The sequence below is a fragment of the Girardinichthys multiradiatus genome, chromosome 17, assembly GCF_021462225.1.
Source record: "Girardinichthys multiradiatus isolate DD_20200921_A chromosome 17, DD_fGirMul_XY1, whole genome shotgun sequence".
Taxonomy (NCBI): domain Eukaryota; kingdom Metazoa; phylum Chordata; class Actinopteri; order Cyprinodontiformes; family Goodeidae; genus Girardinichthys; species Girardinichthys multiradiatus.
Window position 1 is genome coordinate 2,199,775 of NC_061809.1, and position 21,936 is coordinate 2,221,710.

At 39.0% G+C, this 21,936-nt stretch overlaps 1 protein-coding gene across 2 annotated transcripts in view; it reads left to right on the top strand.

The window, feature by feature from the left end:
- The window catches only part of LOC124882703 (chemokine-like protein TAFA-2), a 104,453-nt gene extending 84,751 nt beyond the window's left edge, over window positions 1-19,702 (top strand). For both annotated transcript variants that reach the window (XM_047389202.1, XM_047389203.1), the window contains 3 exons: window positions 11,847-11,971; window positions 12,581-12,637; window positions 18,870-19,702. In XM_047389202.1, the coding sequence (XP_047245158.1) occupies window positions 11,847-11,971; window positions 12,581-12,610 (155 nt within the window). In that variant the 3' untranslated portion in view covers window positions 12,611-12,637; window positions 18,870-19,702. The remainder of the gene's footprint in view (window positions 1-11,846; window positions 11,972-12,580; window positions 12,638-18,869) is intronic.
- Window positions 19,703-21,936: the final 2,234 nt, after the last annotated feature.

Sequence of the window (21,936 nt, forward strand, 5' to 3'; positions counted from 1 at the left end):
CTCACCTATGGCCATGAACTTTGGGTCATGACCGAAAGTACGAGATCCCGGATACAAGCGGCTGAAATGAGCTTCCTCCGTAGGGTGGCCGGGCACTCCCTTAGAGATAGGGTGAGGAGCTCGGCCATCCGGGAGGGGCTCGGAGTAGAGCCGCCGCTCCTCCACATCGAGAGGAGCCAGTTGAGGTGGCTCGGGCATCAATACCGGATGCCTCCTGGACGCCTTCCTCGGGAGGTGTTCCAGGCACGTCCCACCGGGAGGAGGCCCAGGGTACAGCCCAGGACACGCTGGAGGGACTATGTCTCTCGGCTGGCCTGGAAACGCCTTGGGCTCCACCCAGAGGAGCTGGAGGAGGTGTCTGGGGAGAGGGACGTCTGGGGGTCTCTGCTGAGTCTGCTGCCCCCGCGACCCGGTCCCGGATAAGCGGAAGACGACAAGTACGAGTACGAGGGCAATATATTTACAGTGCCTTGCAAAAGTACTCGGCCCCCTTGAACTTTTCAATCTCTTGCCACATTTCAGGCTTCAAACATAAAGATATAAAATTCTAATATTTTGTGAAGAATCAACAACAAGTGGGACACAATTGTGAAGTGGAATGAAATTTATTGGATGTGTCAAACTTTAACAAATAAAAAACTGAAAAGTGGGGCGTGCAATATTATTTGGCCCCCTTGTGTTAATACTTTGTAGCGCCACCCTTTGCTGCAATTACAGCTGCAAGTCTCTTGGTGTTTGTTTCTATCAGTTTTGCACATCAAGAGACTGAAATTCTTGTCCATTCTTCCTTGCAAAACAGCTGGTGCTCAGTGAGGTTGGATGGAGAGCGTTCGTGAACAGCAGTCTTCAGCTCTTTCCACAGATTCTCGATTGGATTCAGGTCTGGACTTTGACTTGGCCATTCCAACACATGGATATGTTTATTTGTGAACCATTTCATTGTAGATTTGGCTTTATGTTTTGGATCATTGTCTTGTTGGAAGATAAATCTCCATCCCAGTCTCAGGTCTCTTGCAGACTCCAACAGGTTTTCTTCCAGAATGGTCCTGTATTTGGCCCCATCCATCTTCCCATCAATTTTGACCATCTTCCCTGTCCCTGCTGACGAAAAGCAGGCCCAAACCATGATGCTGCCACCACCATGTTTGACAGTGGAGATGGTGTGTTCAGGGTGACGAGCTGTGTTGCTTTTACACCAAACATATCGTTTTGCATTGTGACCAAACAGTTTGATTTTGGTTTCATCTGACCAGAGCACCTTCTTCCACATGTTTGGTGTGTCTCCCAGGTGGCTTGTGGCAAACTTTAAACGAGACTTTTTATGGATATCTTTGAGAAATGGCTTTCTTCTTGCCACTCTTCCATAAAGGCCAGATTTGTGCAGTGTACGACTGATTGTTGTCCTATGGACAGACTCTCCCACCTCAGCTGTAGATCTCTGCAGTTCATCCAGAGTGATCATGGGCTTCTTGGCTGCATCTCTGATCAGTCTTCTCCTTGTTCGAGATGAGAGTTTAGAGGGACGGCCGGGTCTTGGTAGATTTGCAGTGGTCAGATACTCCTTCCATTTCAATATGATTACTTGCACGGTGCTCCTTGGGATGTTTAAAGCTTGGGAAATCTTTTTGTATCCAAATCCGGCTTTAAACTTCTCCACAACAGTATCTCGGACCTGCCTGGTGTGTTCCTTGGTCTTCATGATGCTCTCTGCACTTTGAACAGAACCCTGAGACTATCACAGAGCAGGTGCATTTATACGGAGACTTGATTACACACAGGTGGATTCTATTTATCATCATCAGTCATTTGGGACAACATTGGATCATTCAGAGATCCTCACTGAACTTCTGGAGTGAGTTTGCTGCACTGAAAGTAAAGGGGCCGAATAATATTGCACGCCCCACTTTTCAGTTTTTTATTTGTTAAAAAAGTTTGACACATCCAATAAATTTCATTCCACTTCACGATTGTGTCCCACTTGTTGTTGATTCTTCACAAAAAATTTGAATTTTATATCTTTATGTTTGAAGCCTGAAATGTGGCAAGAGGTTGACCAGTTCAAGGGGGCCGAATACTTTCGCAAGGCACTGTACATTTACACTTTCACCTACTTTCTTAAATATAGGTTTATAGGATAAACGTTTGGACATTATGTCACGTGCTGTCAATAATACTCTTGTACATATTCAAATATTTTTTAAATTCCAAATACAACATTTATTTATAATTATCATTATTATAAATGCACTCTCTAAAAAAACAGTCCATTCTGTTGTTAATAAAAGGTTCAGGTACCTTCCTCTCAGTTTTTGCTTGCATGTTTTGGTTGTACAGCTTGCACAGCACATGAACATATTTAACTTGGCTGTTAAAGTTAATCGTGTGTAGAGAATACTTTCAGAAAAGATCCAGCAATTCATTAATTTAACACTTTTTGTGGAATGTGACCATTTATAATACTAGTTTGTTTTTATTTCCTACATTTAGAGTTGATTTTATGCATTCCACTGATTATATCTGTCTTTTCCACATGCCAAAAATGCTACCCACCTATAAATCTTTTTATTATAATGTCTTTGTGTATTTGTAAAGGCTACCTTTAATTTTGTTTTTAATTAGTCAATATCACCTTTTTTCCAACCTGCAAACAGATTTTGGGATACACTGAGGTTGTAAACCCATCTTGGTTACTTAGAAAGAGATCATAATTAACTCACATCAACCCCAACAGGTCATTTAATAGCTTTCACAAAAATCGCCAGGATGTCTTTTTGAGATTAGAATGGTGTTAATATAGTAAAATTCAGCTTTAGTCTGGGTCTCTCTTGGATTTGCCATAATCTTCAGTCCAACTAATCTGGTTTTATCAAGAGAGTTATCTTTGGCATGTAAGATATTGACTGTTAATAAGATTTTAACAAACCCTTAGTGCAAAAGTTCTGAATGTTCGCTTTAAAAAGTCCTTAAAACAGTTGTTAAATAAAGTTCCATACTGTGTTTCACTTTTTTATTTCACATCTTTACCCACTTTTACCATTAAAAGAACCATACTGTGAGTGAACTCACATGTGAGGTATCAGGTAATTTATGCCTATTAATACCTCAAGAAAAACAGAGATGAAAATTAGATTACATGCCATACCTCAGGATTACTATATGCAGTTTTACAGTTTAGTTAGATTTAAAAAGGGGAGAAATATGAAGCTTTAAATAAGTCATGATATGAAAGATATTTGTGGATGTGAGACAAGTGAGCTTAAATACTTCATTCACTCATGAGCATTATCTGTTTGTCTTGTTACTAATCACTTCTTTTTATTCCTTCAGCTGACATTTTTACTGCATTATGTCTCATATTTAAGCACCGGTCTCAGCAGCTGCCCAAACTCCTTCTATTAGTTTTTTTGTAATCATAATTTGCACTTGTTTTTACATGGACAATTATTTCATCAATGCCTTTTTAGCTTGATTGATCAAGTGTGCATTAAACTCTATATGTGTTGGCAAAATGAATAAGACTTTGCACAAAGTACAGTGTTAGAGTTGAATCTAGAAACTCTTCAAAGATACTCCTGAAGGCTTTATTAGGTCTGAATAAGTCAGTGACCCAGAAAGTCTCTTAGCATGCTAATAGGCCAGGCTCCCACACTCTGCCAAGGTGGCAGCTTCACTTTGGTCTGAAAAGCGTTGCTTTCTGGCGAAACTCCGGATAGCTCGGGTATGACCTATTCCCTGACATTTTAGTATTGACATTTTCTGCAAATTAGAGCTGTGAGCCACCAGTCTCAGTTTAAAGCTCCTTCATTGATCTCAGGGGGGGAAAAATGATAAGCACTTAACCTTTTAATTATTCTTTCCTCTATGACCAGGGATTAACTTTAGCTGATCTTCGTGTGTGACAAGCTCCTCTTCATATGAAGATAAATTAACCTCCAGACTTCTGAGAAAACATGAAATGCATTTGAGAATTTTAGGGAGCAAAACAAAAGGCCTGTACATAACAATCAATGGGGAAACAATTTGCAGTCATGGGAAAAAAAAACTAAGTACACCTCATGACTGCGGATACAGGTGGCTTGTAGAACCACCTGTAGTAGCAAGAACTTTAAAGAAATAATTTTCTGTATGAGGTAATTACTCTTCTACATCATCATAGAGGACTTCTGGTCCACTCTTCTTTATAAAACACAGAACATTCACATACAGCTCTCTTAAGGTCCCACCACATCATTTCATTCAGGTAACGGTCTGGACTTTTATCCATTGTGATGTACCAATCAGGCTCATAACAGTTGAAAGATTCAAAGATGTAAACACGTTACCCATGTGCTATGAGAAAACAAAAAACAAGACCAATTATTGAATCAAAGTTTAAAATAATTATTATTTGAACTAATCCATATTTAGAGATAAGAAACAAGCCGGACTAACAAAAATAAAAAGACAACCAACCAAAAACAAATAAGCTATGCCTACTAATCAGAATAAAAAGCGAGAATAATAAATACATATTCAGCACTTTCATATTCAATTGTTAAGGCTCTAAGAGCTCCGGGAACTTTATTTGACTTTTTCAAGACACTGTGCGGAAAAGATCTCCTTTTCTTATTTATTGTTTCGTTATCGCCAAAAGGAATGAAAACCAGAGGGCAGGAGGAAAATAGGGTTCAGTTCCACCCTGGTGGACATCTGCGTCCTTTACTCTATCTAAGTCAATAATAAACTATCCCACCTTATCGAAGTGAGAAGACGTCACACGCTGCTACGGGCTTTAGCAAATCACCTCATTGTCTTGAGGCTGGAAATATTGGCAACACGGCATTGCTTGGTCTGCTGCAGCTATCAGGAATGTGGGGGCTTGTATGAGGTGGAGTCTCCTAGGATTGGAAAGCAAGCCAAAGAAGTTGTTCTTCAGGATGACAAGAATGGAAAGTAGGCAGGATTAGCATGATCCTGTTTTCTAAATAATGTTGATCTGAAAATACCAACAAAATTACAGCACATTCTTACATCATGGCAATAATCTAGCATAAGAATAAAAAAAAAAAACAACAACATTGAAATCAGAAACACATCATTCAATGAAGCATTAAAATATAATATCTTCTGGCTTCTTTTTTTTCCATCGTTGTGTTGCAGATATTGTGCTTGGTATCATTGTCCTTTTTCCTGACCCAGTCTTGGCTAAGCATGGACAGAAAGCCTCACATTTGACTCTTGTTTTGGAAATAAAAAGAGTTCATGGCCAACTCGCTGCAGTTTGAGTAAGTCCTGTGGCTGCAAAACAAGTCCAAATCGTCACAACTCCACCACTGCGCTCGATTGCTGGTATGAGGTGTTCACATTGACATGCTTAGTTTGGTTTCATCAAACATGGTGCACTACATTACAATCATTCAACTTGAACTTCTGTCTCATCAGGCCAAAGACATTGTTCCTATGGGTCATTCATTTGGTACTTAAATCTAAATCATTTTTTTTAAGAACTGTTCCTAACTGAAGCCATCCTCAGTGTTTGTTGTACTATTATGTATTTTAACATTCAACTTCCTAACTGTTGCCTGACTCTGAGATTTAGCTCTTGGGATTTTTTGCAAATTCTTGCTGTGCTGAACAATCTAACCTTGAACACAAGTTGGGCATTCAGTCTAGGGAAGACTGGACTTAAATAGTTGCCCTAAAATACTTCTCAGATTTAAAGGCCACAACATTTTTTCTCCTTTTAAGGTCACTGGTGATTTCTTTCCTCGGTATATTGCCAACACACACCTGAATGCTTAAAACTAGCAATTATCAATGATTATCAGATCATGACAGATCCAAATGGAGCAGTAATGGTGTACTTTGTTTTTCCCATGACTGTACTGACCATCATGCAATGATGTCCCATCAGTCTGCGGACGAATGTAGGCTTTTTCCCTATTTCTTCCTTAAGGTATAAAAAATAAACATTTTCTGCTATCCTATGCATTTTCCCATCCTAATTTCTTGGATTTTGTTTCTCACCTGAAAGCTGTGTTTAACAGATTCTGCTCCTAAATACGCAGGTGTTTCACCAACAGGCTCAACATGTTCCTAAAATATTATACGGGCCTCAATATGTGAGGAGTATATTGGTACAGCTTGCAATAAGAATGTTTAGAAGCCCACATGTTGATCATTAGTCAGAGCTTTCAGGTTAGATTTTCAATTTTGTGCTGAATATCAAAAACACAACTTGCTCTCTACTATGTACTGTGTTGGCTTCTGAATTGGCTGCTGTATTCTTCTTTTTGGCAGAACAATATGGTTGGAACACAAATCCTTACTGGCCCATGCACTAAATAATTTTTTGATTCAAACTAAACATATTTCTGAAACCTTACATAAGCAGTTAGTAGCTTAGTTTTCAAAGCTTGTGAATTCCCAGCTCACTTTACATTGGAAATATGAACTAGAGGGCAACTAAAAGATTTCTAGACTTGGCTGTGTCAGATGTTTCCAGTCTGAGCTGTGTTAAAGCTCCATTAACAATAAGTGACAAATATATCCTATGCACTCTGTTTGATCATCAATACTCCTGTTTTATTTAGTTAGAAAAAAACCTTTGTGGCTTTTTTTATGAGCTGTCGGCACCCAACCTCCTTCTGCTGGGAATTGACCTGACGCTCTTTTTAAACGTTTGCGTTTTACAAATTGATTTTCTCGTATCAAAAAGACTTCCTTCTTTGCAGTTTATCCTTGCAGGGCGTGCATGGATGATAAAAACCCTCTTCATTATGAAAAGCCCTAATGCTGCTGGAGGGGACTGTCGAACATGTATAATGACCTCTGTACTATACTAAAATCAAGTAATGCTGTGTACACTGCAGTACATCTGCTCTGTGCTGTTTGTTTAGGAGGCAAGTGAAGAGGTGTTCTGACTGCAGTTGACCGAAGATGCATCTGCTATCAGTTCCCTTCCCTGACACATCATATGGAGGCTGAGACTTGTTTGCATATTCAAAATAGACGTGTTACCAGTGAAAAAGCAAATATTACATCACTTTCCTAAGAAAGCTGTCAGAATGTGACATGGCTTGATGATAGCCTGCTTTGATGATCTGAAGAAATTCCACCTTTAAGTCTCCTAGTATCATGTGGAAATGTGTTTGAAACAACTGAAATGACAAGATGGCAAATCCATTCTAAACTCCCCCTGGTTCTAGATGTTCTAGATGGTAAAGATCCAGCTTTTAAAATAAAGAATATTATCTTACAATGCTCAAAAAACTAAATCAAAACTAAAAATATACAGATGTACTGAGCGTACTGAGCCAGATAATTCCAGTACCAAAAGTTATTCTAAACAGCTTCTGTTATGATCCTGCAGTGTTAGGTGTTTGTGCTATTTTCATATTTCTGTTTTTTCATTTCTCTGTTGTTCATCATGTTCTATATTATTGCCATATTAGTTATTCCTTCGCATTTAGTTTCTTATTTCATTCCTGTCATCATTTTATATTATTCTGTGTTAGTTCCCTGTCCCTCTGTTTTCATCCTACTCACCTGTCTCTTGCTCCATCATGTCCCTGCTTTAATTTTCCTCAGCGGTTTCTCATTCCCACCTGATTACTCTCACCTGCTATTCAAGCCTTTTCTCCACACGTTCCTCAGTATATATGCTGTATATTGCTGGTTTCTTCTGTTTGCCTGCCTGCTCCATGTCCATTGTTTTGCCTTATGGTCCATGGTTTTTGCTCCCTGTGTCTCCATTGTTTTGCCCAGTTCTCTGCTGTGCTTCAAGCCCTGTTCCTTTTGGTGGGTTTTTATAAGTTTTTCTTATTTTCTTAATTAACACATGTGGCCCAACCGGTCCACATGTGTTTTGTGGCCCTGAAGACGGGATTCGACTGTGTCCCTTATGGTGTCCTGTGGGGGGCGCTCCAGGAGTACGGAGTCAGGGGTCTTTTATGAAGGGCCTTCCGGTCTCTGTACAGGCAGAGCAGGAATTTGGTCTGCACTAAGTTGATCGTGTTCCCGGTGCATGTTGGACTCCTGCAGGGCTGCCCTTTGTCACCGGTCTTGTTCAAAACTTTTATGGATAGGAATTCTAGGTGCAGCCAAGGGCCGGAGGGGGTCTGGTTTGGGGACCAGTGGATTTCTTCTCTTCTTTTTGCAGATGACGTGGTCCTGCCGGCCCCCTCTAGCCAAGATCTACAGCATGCACTGGGGCAGTTCGCAGCCGAGTGTGAAGCGGCTGGGAGTTCAAGTATCTTGGGGTCTTGTTCACGAGTGAGGGAAGAATAGAGCGGGTGATCGACAGACGGATCGGTGCGGCTGCCGCAGTAATGGGGACGCTGTGCCATTCCGTTGTGGTGAAGAGAGAGCTGAGCCGAAAAGCAAAGCTCTCGATTTACCGGTCGGTCTAGGTCCTAACCTCACCTATGGCTATGAACTTTGGGTCATGACCGAAAGAACGAGATCCCGGATACAAGTGGGTGAAATGAGGTTCCTCCGTAGGGTGGCTGGACACTCCCTTAGAGATAGGGTGAGGAGCTCGGCCATCCGGGAGGAGCTTGGAGTAGAGCCACTGCTCCTCCACATCGAGAGGAGCCAGCTGAGGTGGCTTGGGCATCTATACCGGATGCCTCCTGGTCACCTCCCTCAGGTGGTGTTCCAGGCACGTCCCACCAGGAGGAGGCCCAGGACTTGCTGTGGAAACTATTTCTCTCGGCTGGCCTAGGAACACATTGGCTCCCCCCGGAGGAGCTGGAGGACGTGTCTAGGGAGAGGGACGTCTCGGTGTCTCTGCTGAGTCTGCTGCCCCCGCAACCCGGTCCCAGATTAAGCGGAAGACGACGAGTACGAGTACGAGTAGTGAACTTTATTTTTTGCCGCTACCTGCACTTGGGTCCTTCAACCACATCATGACAGCTTCTCTTTTAAGCAAATTTTCTTATGATTTATTTTAGGCGGTTTGGTGAGAACATTTTTAATGGCTTGCGTGTTTTAAGCAGAAAAAAATACACCAGGACCATTGCAATGTGGTAATATTAATAATATATTTTAAAATCTGAAAATAACACACAAATTACGTAGACTGTAAGTCATTTCGATATGTGATGCGGTGGAATATGTGACTTCTGTTGACCATTTACAGTTAGTAGCAGAAGTAAAAGCAATAGGAAAAGAAAAGTTGGAGCTTCAACTTCTTTGTTTTTGTAACTATTCCATCAAGCACCAAAGTTTATGTACATGAACCCAATTGAAAGCTCTAAGCTGAAGGTAATTCTCCATCTAATATTTTATCACTACAAAACACAATAAACCGGACAAAACATGAAAAGGTAATTTAAATGGTCTGAATTTATACGGGGCTTTCCAGTCATACTCGAAGCCCTTTACACTAGAGCCACATTCACCCAATTGCACTCACAAACACGTACACATTCAAACACTCATACGCAGATCGGAAGGCAACTTGAGGTTAAGTGCCTTGCCCAGGGCCACATTGACATGTGAAAGAGGGAAGTTGGATTCGAACACAAGTGGACTACTCTGTCCACTAAGCACACTAAGCACACAGCTGTTTTTTCCACCAAATATTTTTATTAAGTTCTCACAATCAAGAGGTGTTTGGGTTTTCATTTTCTTTTGTGTGTGTATTTTGACAATTTTTTAAATAATGTTCTTTAGGTCTTGCCTTTTCAGTACATTTTCCTGTTCTCATTTTCCATTTAGTTCATTCTTTTGTGTTTAGCTTCCAATTTTACTTAATGTTCTTTGTAGATTCAGAGGTATTTCTTTTAGATCTTTGTGTGTCTTTTCCTTATGTCTTGTAGTTTCTTTGTTCTGCTCCACTCATGGTAATTGATCTTCCATTCTCAGCCATAGCCACCATTCACTCAAATAGATTTTACTTGTATCTTCTATATAGTCCATAGCTTAAACCTGTTTCTTCACCCATTTAGGCTCTCTGTCATTGTTCTCTGCTGGATTCTTCCGTTCCCATGCCTGTTTTTTGTCCAGTCCATGCTCTTTGTCCTGATCTTCTTGTGTCATGCTGCAAGTTTTTTTTGCCTTTTTGTTTCCATGTTCCCTGTCCTATCTTCCTCGTGCCATGCCATGAGTTTTTGCCTTTTTGTTTTTATTAAATATCCTTGATATCATCATGCCACTCTGAAGTTTCGGTCTCCACCTTGGTCCCGCCCACAAAAAAAACTTACATTATGACATAAGTATTTTAATAGAAAAATAGTTTTTTGTGGTATTGCTGCCATCCTGTAAGGGGATCTTGAAACCACTCATATCACCATATGGAAAGTGACAAAATATTAAGTATGGCTTAGATAATTCATGTCCCCATTTCATGCCCATAGGTTGCAATTTTGTCCCCTTCTTACTTCCATTTTGTACAACTAAACGTTTTTGTTCCTTTTCCTTTGTCCCCAAAAAATTATGTTTTCAATGAGCTGTTTTTTATTTATTCCTAGATTAATTAAATTGATTTATATTGGGTGATAAATAGGGATGCACTGATCTAAATAATACTGGCCTTCATTGAAATCGGATTTGAATATTACAGTTATGACCAATAATGGATATTTACCAATCTTATTTTACAGAAGAAGCGACCACACCGCTAACAATACTTCTCTGCACTATCCCTGTCACATCTTACTAATGGGACTGATACAAATATGTTAAAAAAATGTTAACACTGGCCAATACTAATGTTGTTGCCGATATATTGTGCATCCGAACTAATAAAAGCATAGCAATTTTTCGAGTCAGTTTTATGCTCAGTTGCACATCCTGCTTTTACATAATTTGCTTTTGCATATTTTAAAACACACATTTAATAAAAAAATCATTGAAATGTGTCACAGATTTATCTGTATGTAACTCTATGCGTTACATTAACGCTCAGCTTGGACTCCTGCTTTACTTGCACAATGATCACCTGCACTGTTGTATTGCTCTTGCATCTTATACTGCTCTACTTTTACTCTCACTCACTTAAAACTGTGCACATATATTTATATTATATTGTAGATATGTTTATACTGTTTAATTTGTATTGTATTGCACCAACTACGCCAAAACAAATTCCTTGTATGTCCAAAAACGTACTTGGCAATAAAGCTTTTCTGATTCTGATTCTGATTCTGATCACCAACCTCAAAGGACCAAACTTGATTTGCTAATAACAAAAAAAGACACAGGTCAACAGTTAAACACTGTATCACTACAAAAGTAGAGACTGGCCATCCCAAAACCAAAGAACCAAATAAGACTAATTAAATTAAAAGAAGCAGCTAACACACTGTCCAATCTGGTATTAATAAATCCGAGCCATCTGCCATTAGAGGTTTTTTACCAGTCTGATGTCCATTCGTACCTGACCTAGAGACATTCGGTATTCACTTTATCAGCTAAGGATTTAAAATAAATTCCTACCAGAATAGGATCAGTTTTGTTCGTTTAGTGGTTATAATCTATCATATTTTATAGCTATCAATTGGAAAGACATGCAGTATAAAAGTGGTTTCTTTCCGTGTATAAAACAGAGGTTGGAAGGAATAAAATGACATGGTGTGGGTGTGAAATTTAAGCTGCAAATATAAAACACTAAATCAACACAAACATACATAACAGAATGTTAACCAAGTCCCTAACATCATTACAAAAAGGCATATTTTCAAACCATGGAGCAGATGAGCTCCTTTTCCAACTTTTCTAGTAGAACTTCAGGCAAAAATATAATATGGATTCTATAGTGGAGTCAAGTTTTCTTTAAAGTGTGCATACAGTATTATCAGTTTTAAATGTTTGTTAAGATGATAGGATACATTTTCTTCTATTGTTTTTACACCCATGTCCAGCCTCAATAGTAGAGCAGAAGTGGTGGTGTCAGATGCATCCGTGCCTCGATGGGGAGGAATGCAAAGTGCTTCCTGACTTGAAGGGCTGGAGCTGTGCTACAGGGAACAAGATTAAAACCACCAAGGTGAGCAGAAAAAAAAACAAAAAACAAGTCTGTCTGTCTTTTTGTCTCTTTATTGACGCCAGAATCAGAACTGTTGAATCCGGTGTGCAACCACTCCTCAAGGTCAGCAGGCTGTGACTTCTGTTACTGTCACCTCTGCCTTTAACTAAAGACCAGTGTTTGCAGCCGGTGCTCGGACCCTTGGGATCCAATAATCAATGCACTGCCATGTCTCCTTAGCACTTTCAGCCCACTTTGAGCACCCAAACCGGCCAATTACTCACTCCAGTTACTTGCTTTTAACATTGTAACATGATGCCTGTATCCTTCACTGTGTTATGACTAGCCGTAGACTTCAGTTCTGCCTCTCTCCATGTAGTTAATTATTTAAACTGCCTGCACCACACCTGCCTGGAGCCGGGAGCCTGGAGCCTTGGGCTATTGATTCTGGGATCGGTCCGTACCTCAAAATGTATATATGGAATTGTTTTCTTTTAGTGATCAGGGTTCTGAGAATATCTATAGATGCATTGGAACAGATTTCTATAATTATCAAATCTTGCAAGACTATTTTTAACTCTAAGCATGTCTTTTGTGTTTTGTTATTATTTTATATGGATTTCTGGAAAGATTTCGGCTGACAAAGACCAGCTCTGGTAATGTTAGACGCTCCACTACAAACCCCAGGTAATTTTGCTATTATTATTAGCATTATTTTTCTGATTTTCATTTTAATGTTTGATATACCTTATATTTATCATGCTGAAGATTTTCCTTGCTCAGATTCCCTGTAGCCCTGCCTTCCATACACAAAACAGAAAAATCCCCACTATGAATCATTAATGTAACTTGTGATTACTCCTTTGTCAGATTGCAATTTTATACATAATTCCCAACAGTGTAACTACATGAGTGATAAAGGAGCAGAGGAGGTATATGATCCAAACACACAACAGCAACCTGTTTAATGCACCATCATTACTTACAAGATCTAAGCTGTGCATCTTTGAACTCAGCTAGAGACACAATTTTCCTCACTTTCCAATCATGAAACAGTAGGAGGTCACACTTTGCTCCTCACCTCTGCTGAGGTCCTGGAAAAAAAAAATAAATACAACACAACACAGAGAAGGATCCCCCGGTTATACCCCCCTTCATGACTCTTTTTCAATCATACACTATTGGAGAAACTCCCAATTGAATATGTTTGGCAAAGCAGTGACTGGCTATTAGAAAGCCTGGGGCGCAGTGAGGATTTCAGACGTGCAAGGAATTTTGTATATTTGAATCCTCAAATGAAAGCAAGAGGTGACAGTTTGAGTTTCTTTTCTAAGGATATATACCGAAATTCAAAAGGGTGATATGTTTAACCTGCACTGTCTGTACAGAGGGATAACAGAGAAAAGAAATCACACTATTGTTAATACAGCATTAAAAAGCTATTGATGTCTTAAATTTATTGATCTCAGTTTAGGTCTTAAAAGTCTTCCTCTACGTTATTCCAGTTAGTGCTGCTTGAGGATTGATTCCTCCACTATGAAAGCATCACCTGCAGCAGTTTGTTTTGAGATATCATGAGCAGTATTTGGTCTGCAGCTGAGCTAATTTCTTCTCTTTTGTCTGTCAGGATAATCACCACAGTCATGTACGTTTGAAGCTTTGACATGTCAGAACAAAACAAAACTTACCTTCTTGTTGTGCTGTTTGCCGCTGCACCTTTGAGCAGACAGAACTTAACCTGTGGATTTAGCAAGTCTGTGTTAAAGATGGATTGGATTATTTTCCATTGGTTAACAACAGAAGAGGAATTCTGAGGGGTGTGGCTGAAGAGTCTACAATACTATATGAATGTGCCCTTTTTACCCGTAAACTAAAGACCAGAGAGGAAAATATTTACCCCTCTTGTATTTAGGCTAGGACCAACCACCAACAAGACTGACTCAGAAATAACATTCATGTGGTTATGTCTTTTATGGCTGGTAATAAATAATTAGTACATGACGTCCTGGTGTTTCCCTCCCTGACCTCATTCTTAGCTTGCAACAACCAATTACCAACTACAAAATTGCCGAAAAACACTGAATTAAATTATATTCTTACCTCCATTCCTGTATGTAGTGTTGGTGTTAAAAAGGCAGATAAATATGCTGTTATACTTAATCAGGTCCCATTTTCTTCAGGTCATCCTTACAATCTTTGACAGATAAATCGACGAGTATTAAGTAAAAGTTGATGTTCCAACAAACCACTCTGTGAGGAGTTTGTCGAACAATGCTTAGCGAGTCACGCAAATCACAGAAAGAAATCTCAACCTCACTTATTGTTTGTTTTTTTATCCACCACCATCTTGTTTTTTTAACAAGAAAGAAACATATCAAGAAACATGTTTCAACTGTTTTCTGTACGCTAAAGCTTAACTTTCTAATTTAACGGTCCAGCAAATGAACACCAAAGTGGTAAACAAAGAAGTCATTTGGACTTTAGAAATGAACATGCTAAGTTAGTTAACTTTTAGTTGGAAGTTATGACTCATCAGCTTTTCAGGTTTATTGACTACTGCCATTTTAGCCAAGGGTCTGCTAATACCCAGCTGATCTGTCAGAATAAGGGTGAAAGCGTTATGCCTTTTCTATAGTTCGTTGTAGAGATTTGGTTCATAGCTCTGTTAATGAGTTTTACTTTTCTGACCTACTTCCAGCCCATCAATGAATATTTTCCTCTGGTTACTAAGCTACGTTCCATATACCCTCACTATTTACCTGTTTCTATTCATGCCCAGTTTACCTGTGGTCCAATAGTGAATCACAAGACCATATAGATTTGCTAATACTGCTGCTCATTTACCATGCTAACTACTGTTAGCAGTACAAGGCAATAGCAATGTATTCATCAGCATTTTATTCATTAAAATCCAGTTGCAACATTCAACAACATAAGTTTTGCAATACTACAATTACTCACCTATTTATTGCCAAAAGGGCAAATAAAAACGTTATTGCTGTCACTATATCTACCTTTTATATTATCGGCAGCAATATTGGTTATGTTTCTAATTATGAATGGAGTGCACTTTTTGTTCTTGGTACTGTTTTTTTTATTTAGCAAATGAATTTATTGTATTACCAAGAACTTGATTAAAAAGAATAATAAACAGCATCTTACTCGTACATTTTCCTTGAGAACAGAGTTGACCTCTAGCAGAAATTGCCCTTTTGTCCAAATCCTAAACACAACAAATGATGAAAGTTGGCTCTGCCTTCTGTCTGCTGTGTTTCTGCTGATTTCATGGGTGAATTCTTGCCATATAATGAAAAGCCCAGTCGTAGTAGTTCTAACACAAAGCATATTGCTGAGAAGGACGCGACAGTGTGCCAATTACACAGCTGAATTACACAAACACAGGCCCTGCACCTGCTGTGTTAAATCTCGCATCCACGCTTACTTCAGGCGCCGAATGGAAATGAATGCTTTGCCGGTTAAATTAGCACTTGTCATCCACCAATTAAACAAACCCAACACCTAGGGAGGACTTGGCTTTTCCTTCCTGTATTTTTAGTATTGTTTTAGACACTCACTCAGAACGCTGTTAATGATGTTTCTCCCCCCCTGAAGTGAGACAGGGTATAGATCGATCTCAGGAGACATTTTCGCTTCTGACAAGAAGCAGCTTAGCTCTTTGTCTTTTCAACCTAAAATTATTCTCAAATTAGTACCACATTAATCACTGTGGCAGCTCAGAATGTAAATGACTCAGTGAGGGGAAGAATTTATTGCAGCCCTACCTGTTTTGTGGAAACTCTATTATCCTGGTTCTCAAATGATTATGCAGGTTTTCTTGAAAACCAATGGCTTGATAGTTCTTTTCTTGTTTTTTCCTTAATGGAGGCTGTTTTATATGACTTTATGTACTCAGCCTTGGTCAAACAACCCATTTGTGAATTAGCTGTGAATTACCCATTTGTCACAGCTGTCTGTTTCCTATCAAAGGTTTACCGTCAATTATGGAGCCTCACAAGTCCGGTGATGGCTGCTTGTGGTCCATCAAACCCACATGCCATCTGACAGCCAACTGGAATAGATAGCGGACGTTATTATGAAGGTTGTTACGTTGTGTTCCTCAAGAGTCTTTTCCAGAATGTACTTTTATAGGAGCAGAGGAGCTGCCAGTCAGCCACCGAGTTTCATGACAGGCAATTTAATCTCAAGGAGAATGGAGGTCTTCCGAAGTATCTGACAGCACCAAACTACGAATGGAGGGCTGGAGATGTTAATGCATACCCAGCTCTCTGCTTTTATGCTAAATAGAGTACAGGGATATGAGTGGAAATAGATCTAACACATACACATTATTGTGCAAGAACACATTTTAGTTACAAATATTTCAATTATTGATTTAGGAGTTGTATTTAAGTAGGATGTCTGTAGCGATTTCGTGTTGCTTTAATTGTTTGACCACTTACAATGCTTTGCAACAGTACTCATCCCTCAAGCTTTTGGTTTTTCACATTACAACCCCTAACCCCCTGTGTATTGTATAAGGATTTTGCGTGATAGAACAACACAAAGTAGTTTATAATTATGTAATGGAAACTACATGCTTTTCATTGTTTTTTTCTTTTCTTAATAAACATCTGAAAAGTGTGGCAGACATTTATTTTTAGCCTCTCTCAGTCAATAGTTTGTGGAACGACCTTTCGCTGCAGTTACAGCTGCGGGTCTGTTGGGGCATGTCTAGAAGTGACGTTTTGGCCCATTTTTGTTTGCAAAATAGCTCAAGCGCAGTCGGATGGGAAGTAGAGTATCTGTAATTTTCAATTAGAGTTAGATCTGGACTTTGACTTGGCCATTCTATCAAATTAAAATGCTTTCATATTTTCCATTCCAATGTAGTTGGCTGGCTGTACGTTTAGGGTCCCTGTCCTGCTGGAAAACGAATATCCAACCCAGTCCAAGTTTTTCAGCCCCTAACAATCTTTCTTCCAGGATTGCCCTGTATGTAGCTCCATCCCTAACTGTGACTAGCTTCCCTGTCCCTGCTGTAAAAAAGCATCCCCACAGCATGAATCCTGAAGGCCACATGAAGTTTGGATGTAGAAAACTGGCGATCTCTGTGCACCATTAGCCTCAGGATCCACTTACTGTTCTCTGTGATTTTACAGTACCTACCACAGTTGCTTTTGTTCCTTTGGCAGATATTGATTATTGCACTAATGGCATTCTGTCATGCTGAAATTCATTGAGCTGTAAAGAGTAAGAGTATACACCTGGTCATGGAAGTGATTGAAACACCTGAATTCAATGATTTGAAGGGGATACCCATTACTTTTGGCAATATAGTGTAGACTCAGAGTGTCGAGCTGAAAGGACTCACCTTCATATCTTGGGCTCATAATAACTTGGACTAACACAACAATTTGCACGTTGCAAAACAAAATATGTTTTGAAGTGAATTATTATGGCAATAAATATAATCTTCTACCCTACTAAAGATGTCTCATGGTATGGTTGTAAATTACAAGATAAAGAGTTGGGTTTGTTGTAGATAGTGTGTGAGTGCACACAAGGGGCATTTCGGAAAGGAGGACATTAACCGTAACACAGTCCATGTGCTGTGACAAAAAATACTATCAATTTTTGGGATGAGGATTATAAAAGGTTGCATGATGGCATAGTGACACAACTACTCCAATCTCATCTGATCATGTGGAAATTACAGTGCAGAAATTATTTATCAAAGATCTGATTTTTCTTAAAAAAGAGCCAAAATAAAGCCAAAGGGGCCATTTTTCCAGCTTTTTTGGCAGAAATTTTAGGTTTCTTCATAAACAGCGCAAAATTATTTCTAATATTGTTACAACTCCATAATGTGTAGGCAAACAATCCATCCAAACACAATGTTCTTTTCCCTTTACAGCCACCTTCTGGTCAAAGGTTTAACCCGAGAAACTGACAGAACCACACCGTTATTATCCATTTGAGTCAATCCAACTAGATAAACATCAGCCTGAATCTCTAGGAAGCAAAAACATTTCTGCAGTCCTTTTTTGAGGTTTTGTCACATCACAACCATAGATTTCAGTATATTTCATTGGGATTTTATGTAATTGGCCAACACAAAGTGGTGCCCACCAGCAGAGAGGAAGGAAAATGATATGGTTTTCAGTTGTTGTATTTTGAAAATCTGAAAACTGTGGAGTACATTCAGCCTCCGAGTGAAGACACTGTAGAACCACATTTTGCTGCAATTACAGCTACAAGTCCTTCAGATATGCATGTCTTTACCAGCTTTGAGCATGAAAAGAGTGATAATGTTTCCATCCTTTATTCCACATGAGGTCGAGCTCAGGCAGACTAGCTGGAGATTGTCTTTAAGCAGAAATTTTCCAAGTCTAGATGCAGACGCTGAATTGGATTCAGGTCTGGACTTTGACTGAGTCACTCTAACACATGAACACATTATCAACTGAGACCAGCTTTACTGTCCCTGTTGAAGTAAAACATCCCACAGTATGTTGCTGCCATGTTTAATTGCAGACATGGTTAATATAGGGTGATTTTAGGTTGCCGTTCCACATAATGTTTCATATGTAGATCGAAAGGTTCAGTTCAGGTCTCAGTTCTGGTGAATATATTTGCAAAGCAATCTGTGTCATGTGTTTTATCCAACAGCTCAGGGAGTGTAAACATTTCATGTCCTTTATTGTTCTAAGTTCTTTAGCAAATCAATGACAATCAATGCATGCAGAGTTTATAGTCAGTAAACTTTAGCTTAATAATAAAGGCCAAGCTTGTTTCATTTATTGAACCAGTGTTGTGTTTAATTAACATTACATGTTGCTTGTGAGGTAAGCTTCTATGATAATTCGATGTTGCTTAGCTTCAGTGGTTCTGATTTTATCACTATTTTCTCCTGTTACAGGTGAACCTACCATTGTGGACTGGTGGATCATAAAAGGAGACGAGTAATACAAAGGGCCTTGCTGTAAATAGAGACATCCTTTATTCTGGACTAGAGATGAGCTTTTAACAACTCTGAAGGCGTCCTCATGAACTTGATGGACATTGACATGAAACGTACCGATCTTTTTTTTTGCTTTTTTAAGGACTCCATATGATTAGCCTTACCGGACAACGTAATTAAATCTCTGATAGCGCACTGCTTGTAGTGGAATACAGCAAAGAACTTCGTCTATATGTTAACTTCATGAGTAACATGATCTTCACAACAGGTCATACACAACAGTGATTTCATTGGGTGACCAACAGATCTGTGTGTTGTATGAACAAACACATGTATTGGTTGACTGTGGCTTTCTTTTCAGACAAATTGTATTTACAAAAGTTGGGAAAGCAAATAGTTACTCGGATTTTGAAACAAATAAAAAGATTTATCTATGTATAACTTAATGCTCAACTAGACACACTGGGGACTTGAGTACTGCAGGTCTTCGCCAACCCCAAACAGATCGATCACAGAAGTAAAGGAAATTGAATCTATTTACGATCTATTTCTTCTTCTTTAAGCCTTTTTTTCCCACCCTGTATTGCTGCTTTGAAGTTCAGTTGCTTCGGTCAGATGTGTATAAATTACAAACATTTGGTTTCCATCTCGTTGATGACAGTGTTTCCCAACCGTTCCTAACTAGTTACTCAAGTATGATTTGCTAATGACCTTTAAGTGACTATTGCTAACACTTCTTTAGTCTGTGCAAGTGATAACATTAGTAATAAACTATGGTTGTGTAGCTAACAGCTTGTGTCCTTTCACCGTCTGTATGCTAACTCATTTTCTCAGTTGCACCAAACTGTCAAGGGACAGATGGGACAATATATTATCACATAAAGGATATATTAGTTGAAGGCAATCATTACTCTGTTTCAAAAGAGGGTGCACATTTTGTTACACATTTGTTTTTATTGTAGAAAATGAGTGGCTGGAGATCAAAGCTCTCAACACCAAAGCAATGTCAAAAATGGCTGGTAATGATAACCTGTGGGATCTTGTTGATCAACTTCTGATCAAACCAAGAAATATAGGATATTTTTACATTCCCAATGATCTACATTAGAAGTGGGGAGCAAGTTGTTTAAGTATGGAAAGCCAAATAGTGGACAGTTCATGCTCTTTGCAACACCTGGTGATACCTAATAAAGACCATTACTTATGCCACCAACCCCCAAATATGCACAACCATATGCAAAATTAACACAGACAGGCATTAAAAAGCAACACCAGGCATCCAAACAATGCCGTTTGGTGGGTAACGTTTAATTTATTTCATATTTTCACAAGGGAAAAACATATTTAGTGAGGAATTGCCTTACAGTTTGCTTTGCTGCTAAGGCCAAATTAATAAAAAAAAAAATCATAGTTTTTTTTTCTATTTGGTTTTCTATTTCTTTTTTATAAAAAAAACATATCTTTCAGTTTTTTGTTAAAGTTTTTTACTTGCATATGACTTACATGACACTGTGAGATGTATGTATATTTCTTAAAGATTTTTAATTTTAGAGCAAAACCCTATCCGTAGGCACAGCCTTGATGTAAATAGCCTGCTACCCTAAATTCACTCAAGTAGGTGGGTTTGTGTTTCTGTTTCTCTCAGACTGTTTTGTTTAAAATAAGTGAAAAGACCTCAGCACAAGTTCCCTTTCTTCTGTTTTACTATACCTGTACCCAACCGCGATCCAAAATCAAGGTACATACTAAACTATAATATATAGAAATATATAATCACAAACAGCAGGCTAACCTTTTCCTCCTTCAAGGGACATAGTGATTTTTAATCTTGCCACAGATTATCAATTGCATTTAGCTCTGGACTTTGACTGGGTCATTTTAAAACATGAAAACTTTTGATGTAAACCAGAAGTGTCCTTGCATTGTGGTCGTGACATGAGTATGTAAAACAGCTGAGACACAAAAAGACCAAGGCTGAAGTTCTGAGGCATTTATATAGAATCAGAGAGAATGCTACAGTACTTATAATAGCTACAACCTTTATTATACCTGCGGCGATACACAAACCCTACTTCAGGTGAGAGTGTTTCGTTGCCATTTGATGGCTTGGTGATTGCATCAGAGGGGTTTCTATTGCTGGAAGCGAGGCACATCTGTGAAAAAAGCAACATTCATTAGGTATATATTTCAAGCATACACTGAAATGTCACAGAGGCGTCTGTGCTGCAAGGGGAAAAATAAATGATGCGATCAGATGAAACGTTCCCTGCTTGTTGCACGCCTGACAAGTCACATTCTCTATTTTACCCATATTTTAATTCCCACCTGTAAAGTTTTGTAGGAATACATTTAATATGGTTAACATCTAGATTTCTAGTCAATTTTTTATCTGATGCCAAAATGTTGTTGTGTAAAATGATTACATGAAACATAAGTCTGAGACAGCTGATAGCAGCAGTGGTTTACAGTGGGTCTACGTAATGAAATTTCTCTTCCCAGATAATCGATGAGCTATATTCCCCTGGCGGACTGTGTAATTACAAAGGTCTCTTTGGATTCTGAAACTATGCAGCATATGGTAAGAGGAGGAGATTCCTTTGATGTGCTTTTGTAATGACTGAGTTAATGAAAAAAACTAGGAAAGAGAGAATTGCCTGCTTTTTTGATTCTCTTGGAAGTAATCAGAGCTTTTAAAGCAGGACTCTCTGTTTCGTGTATGGACACTCCTTCTGTTTATCTGAATTGACTCTGATGCCAACTCTCTGGAAATGTCAAATCATCTTGGCACGCAAGGCCAATGGAGTCATGCATTAATTTAATTATGGGATGCCGTTGGTTGGGAAGAAGGAAGGTGTATGTCAGACGGAGGTGATAGTGGAATATGACTAAAATCCTGCAGGCACCACTTGTCTTCTGTTCTTTCCCCAACACAGTTCTCACACTCTGTGTTAGAAAAAGTTTTGCAGGCAAGAAAACATTGTGATTCAGTGAAACTCTGGCAGAAAACCAAGGGGTATTTAAAGGG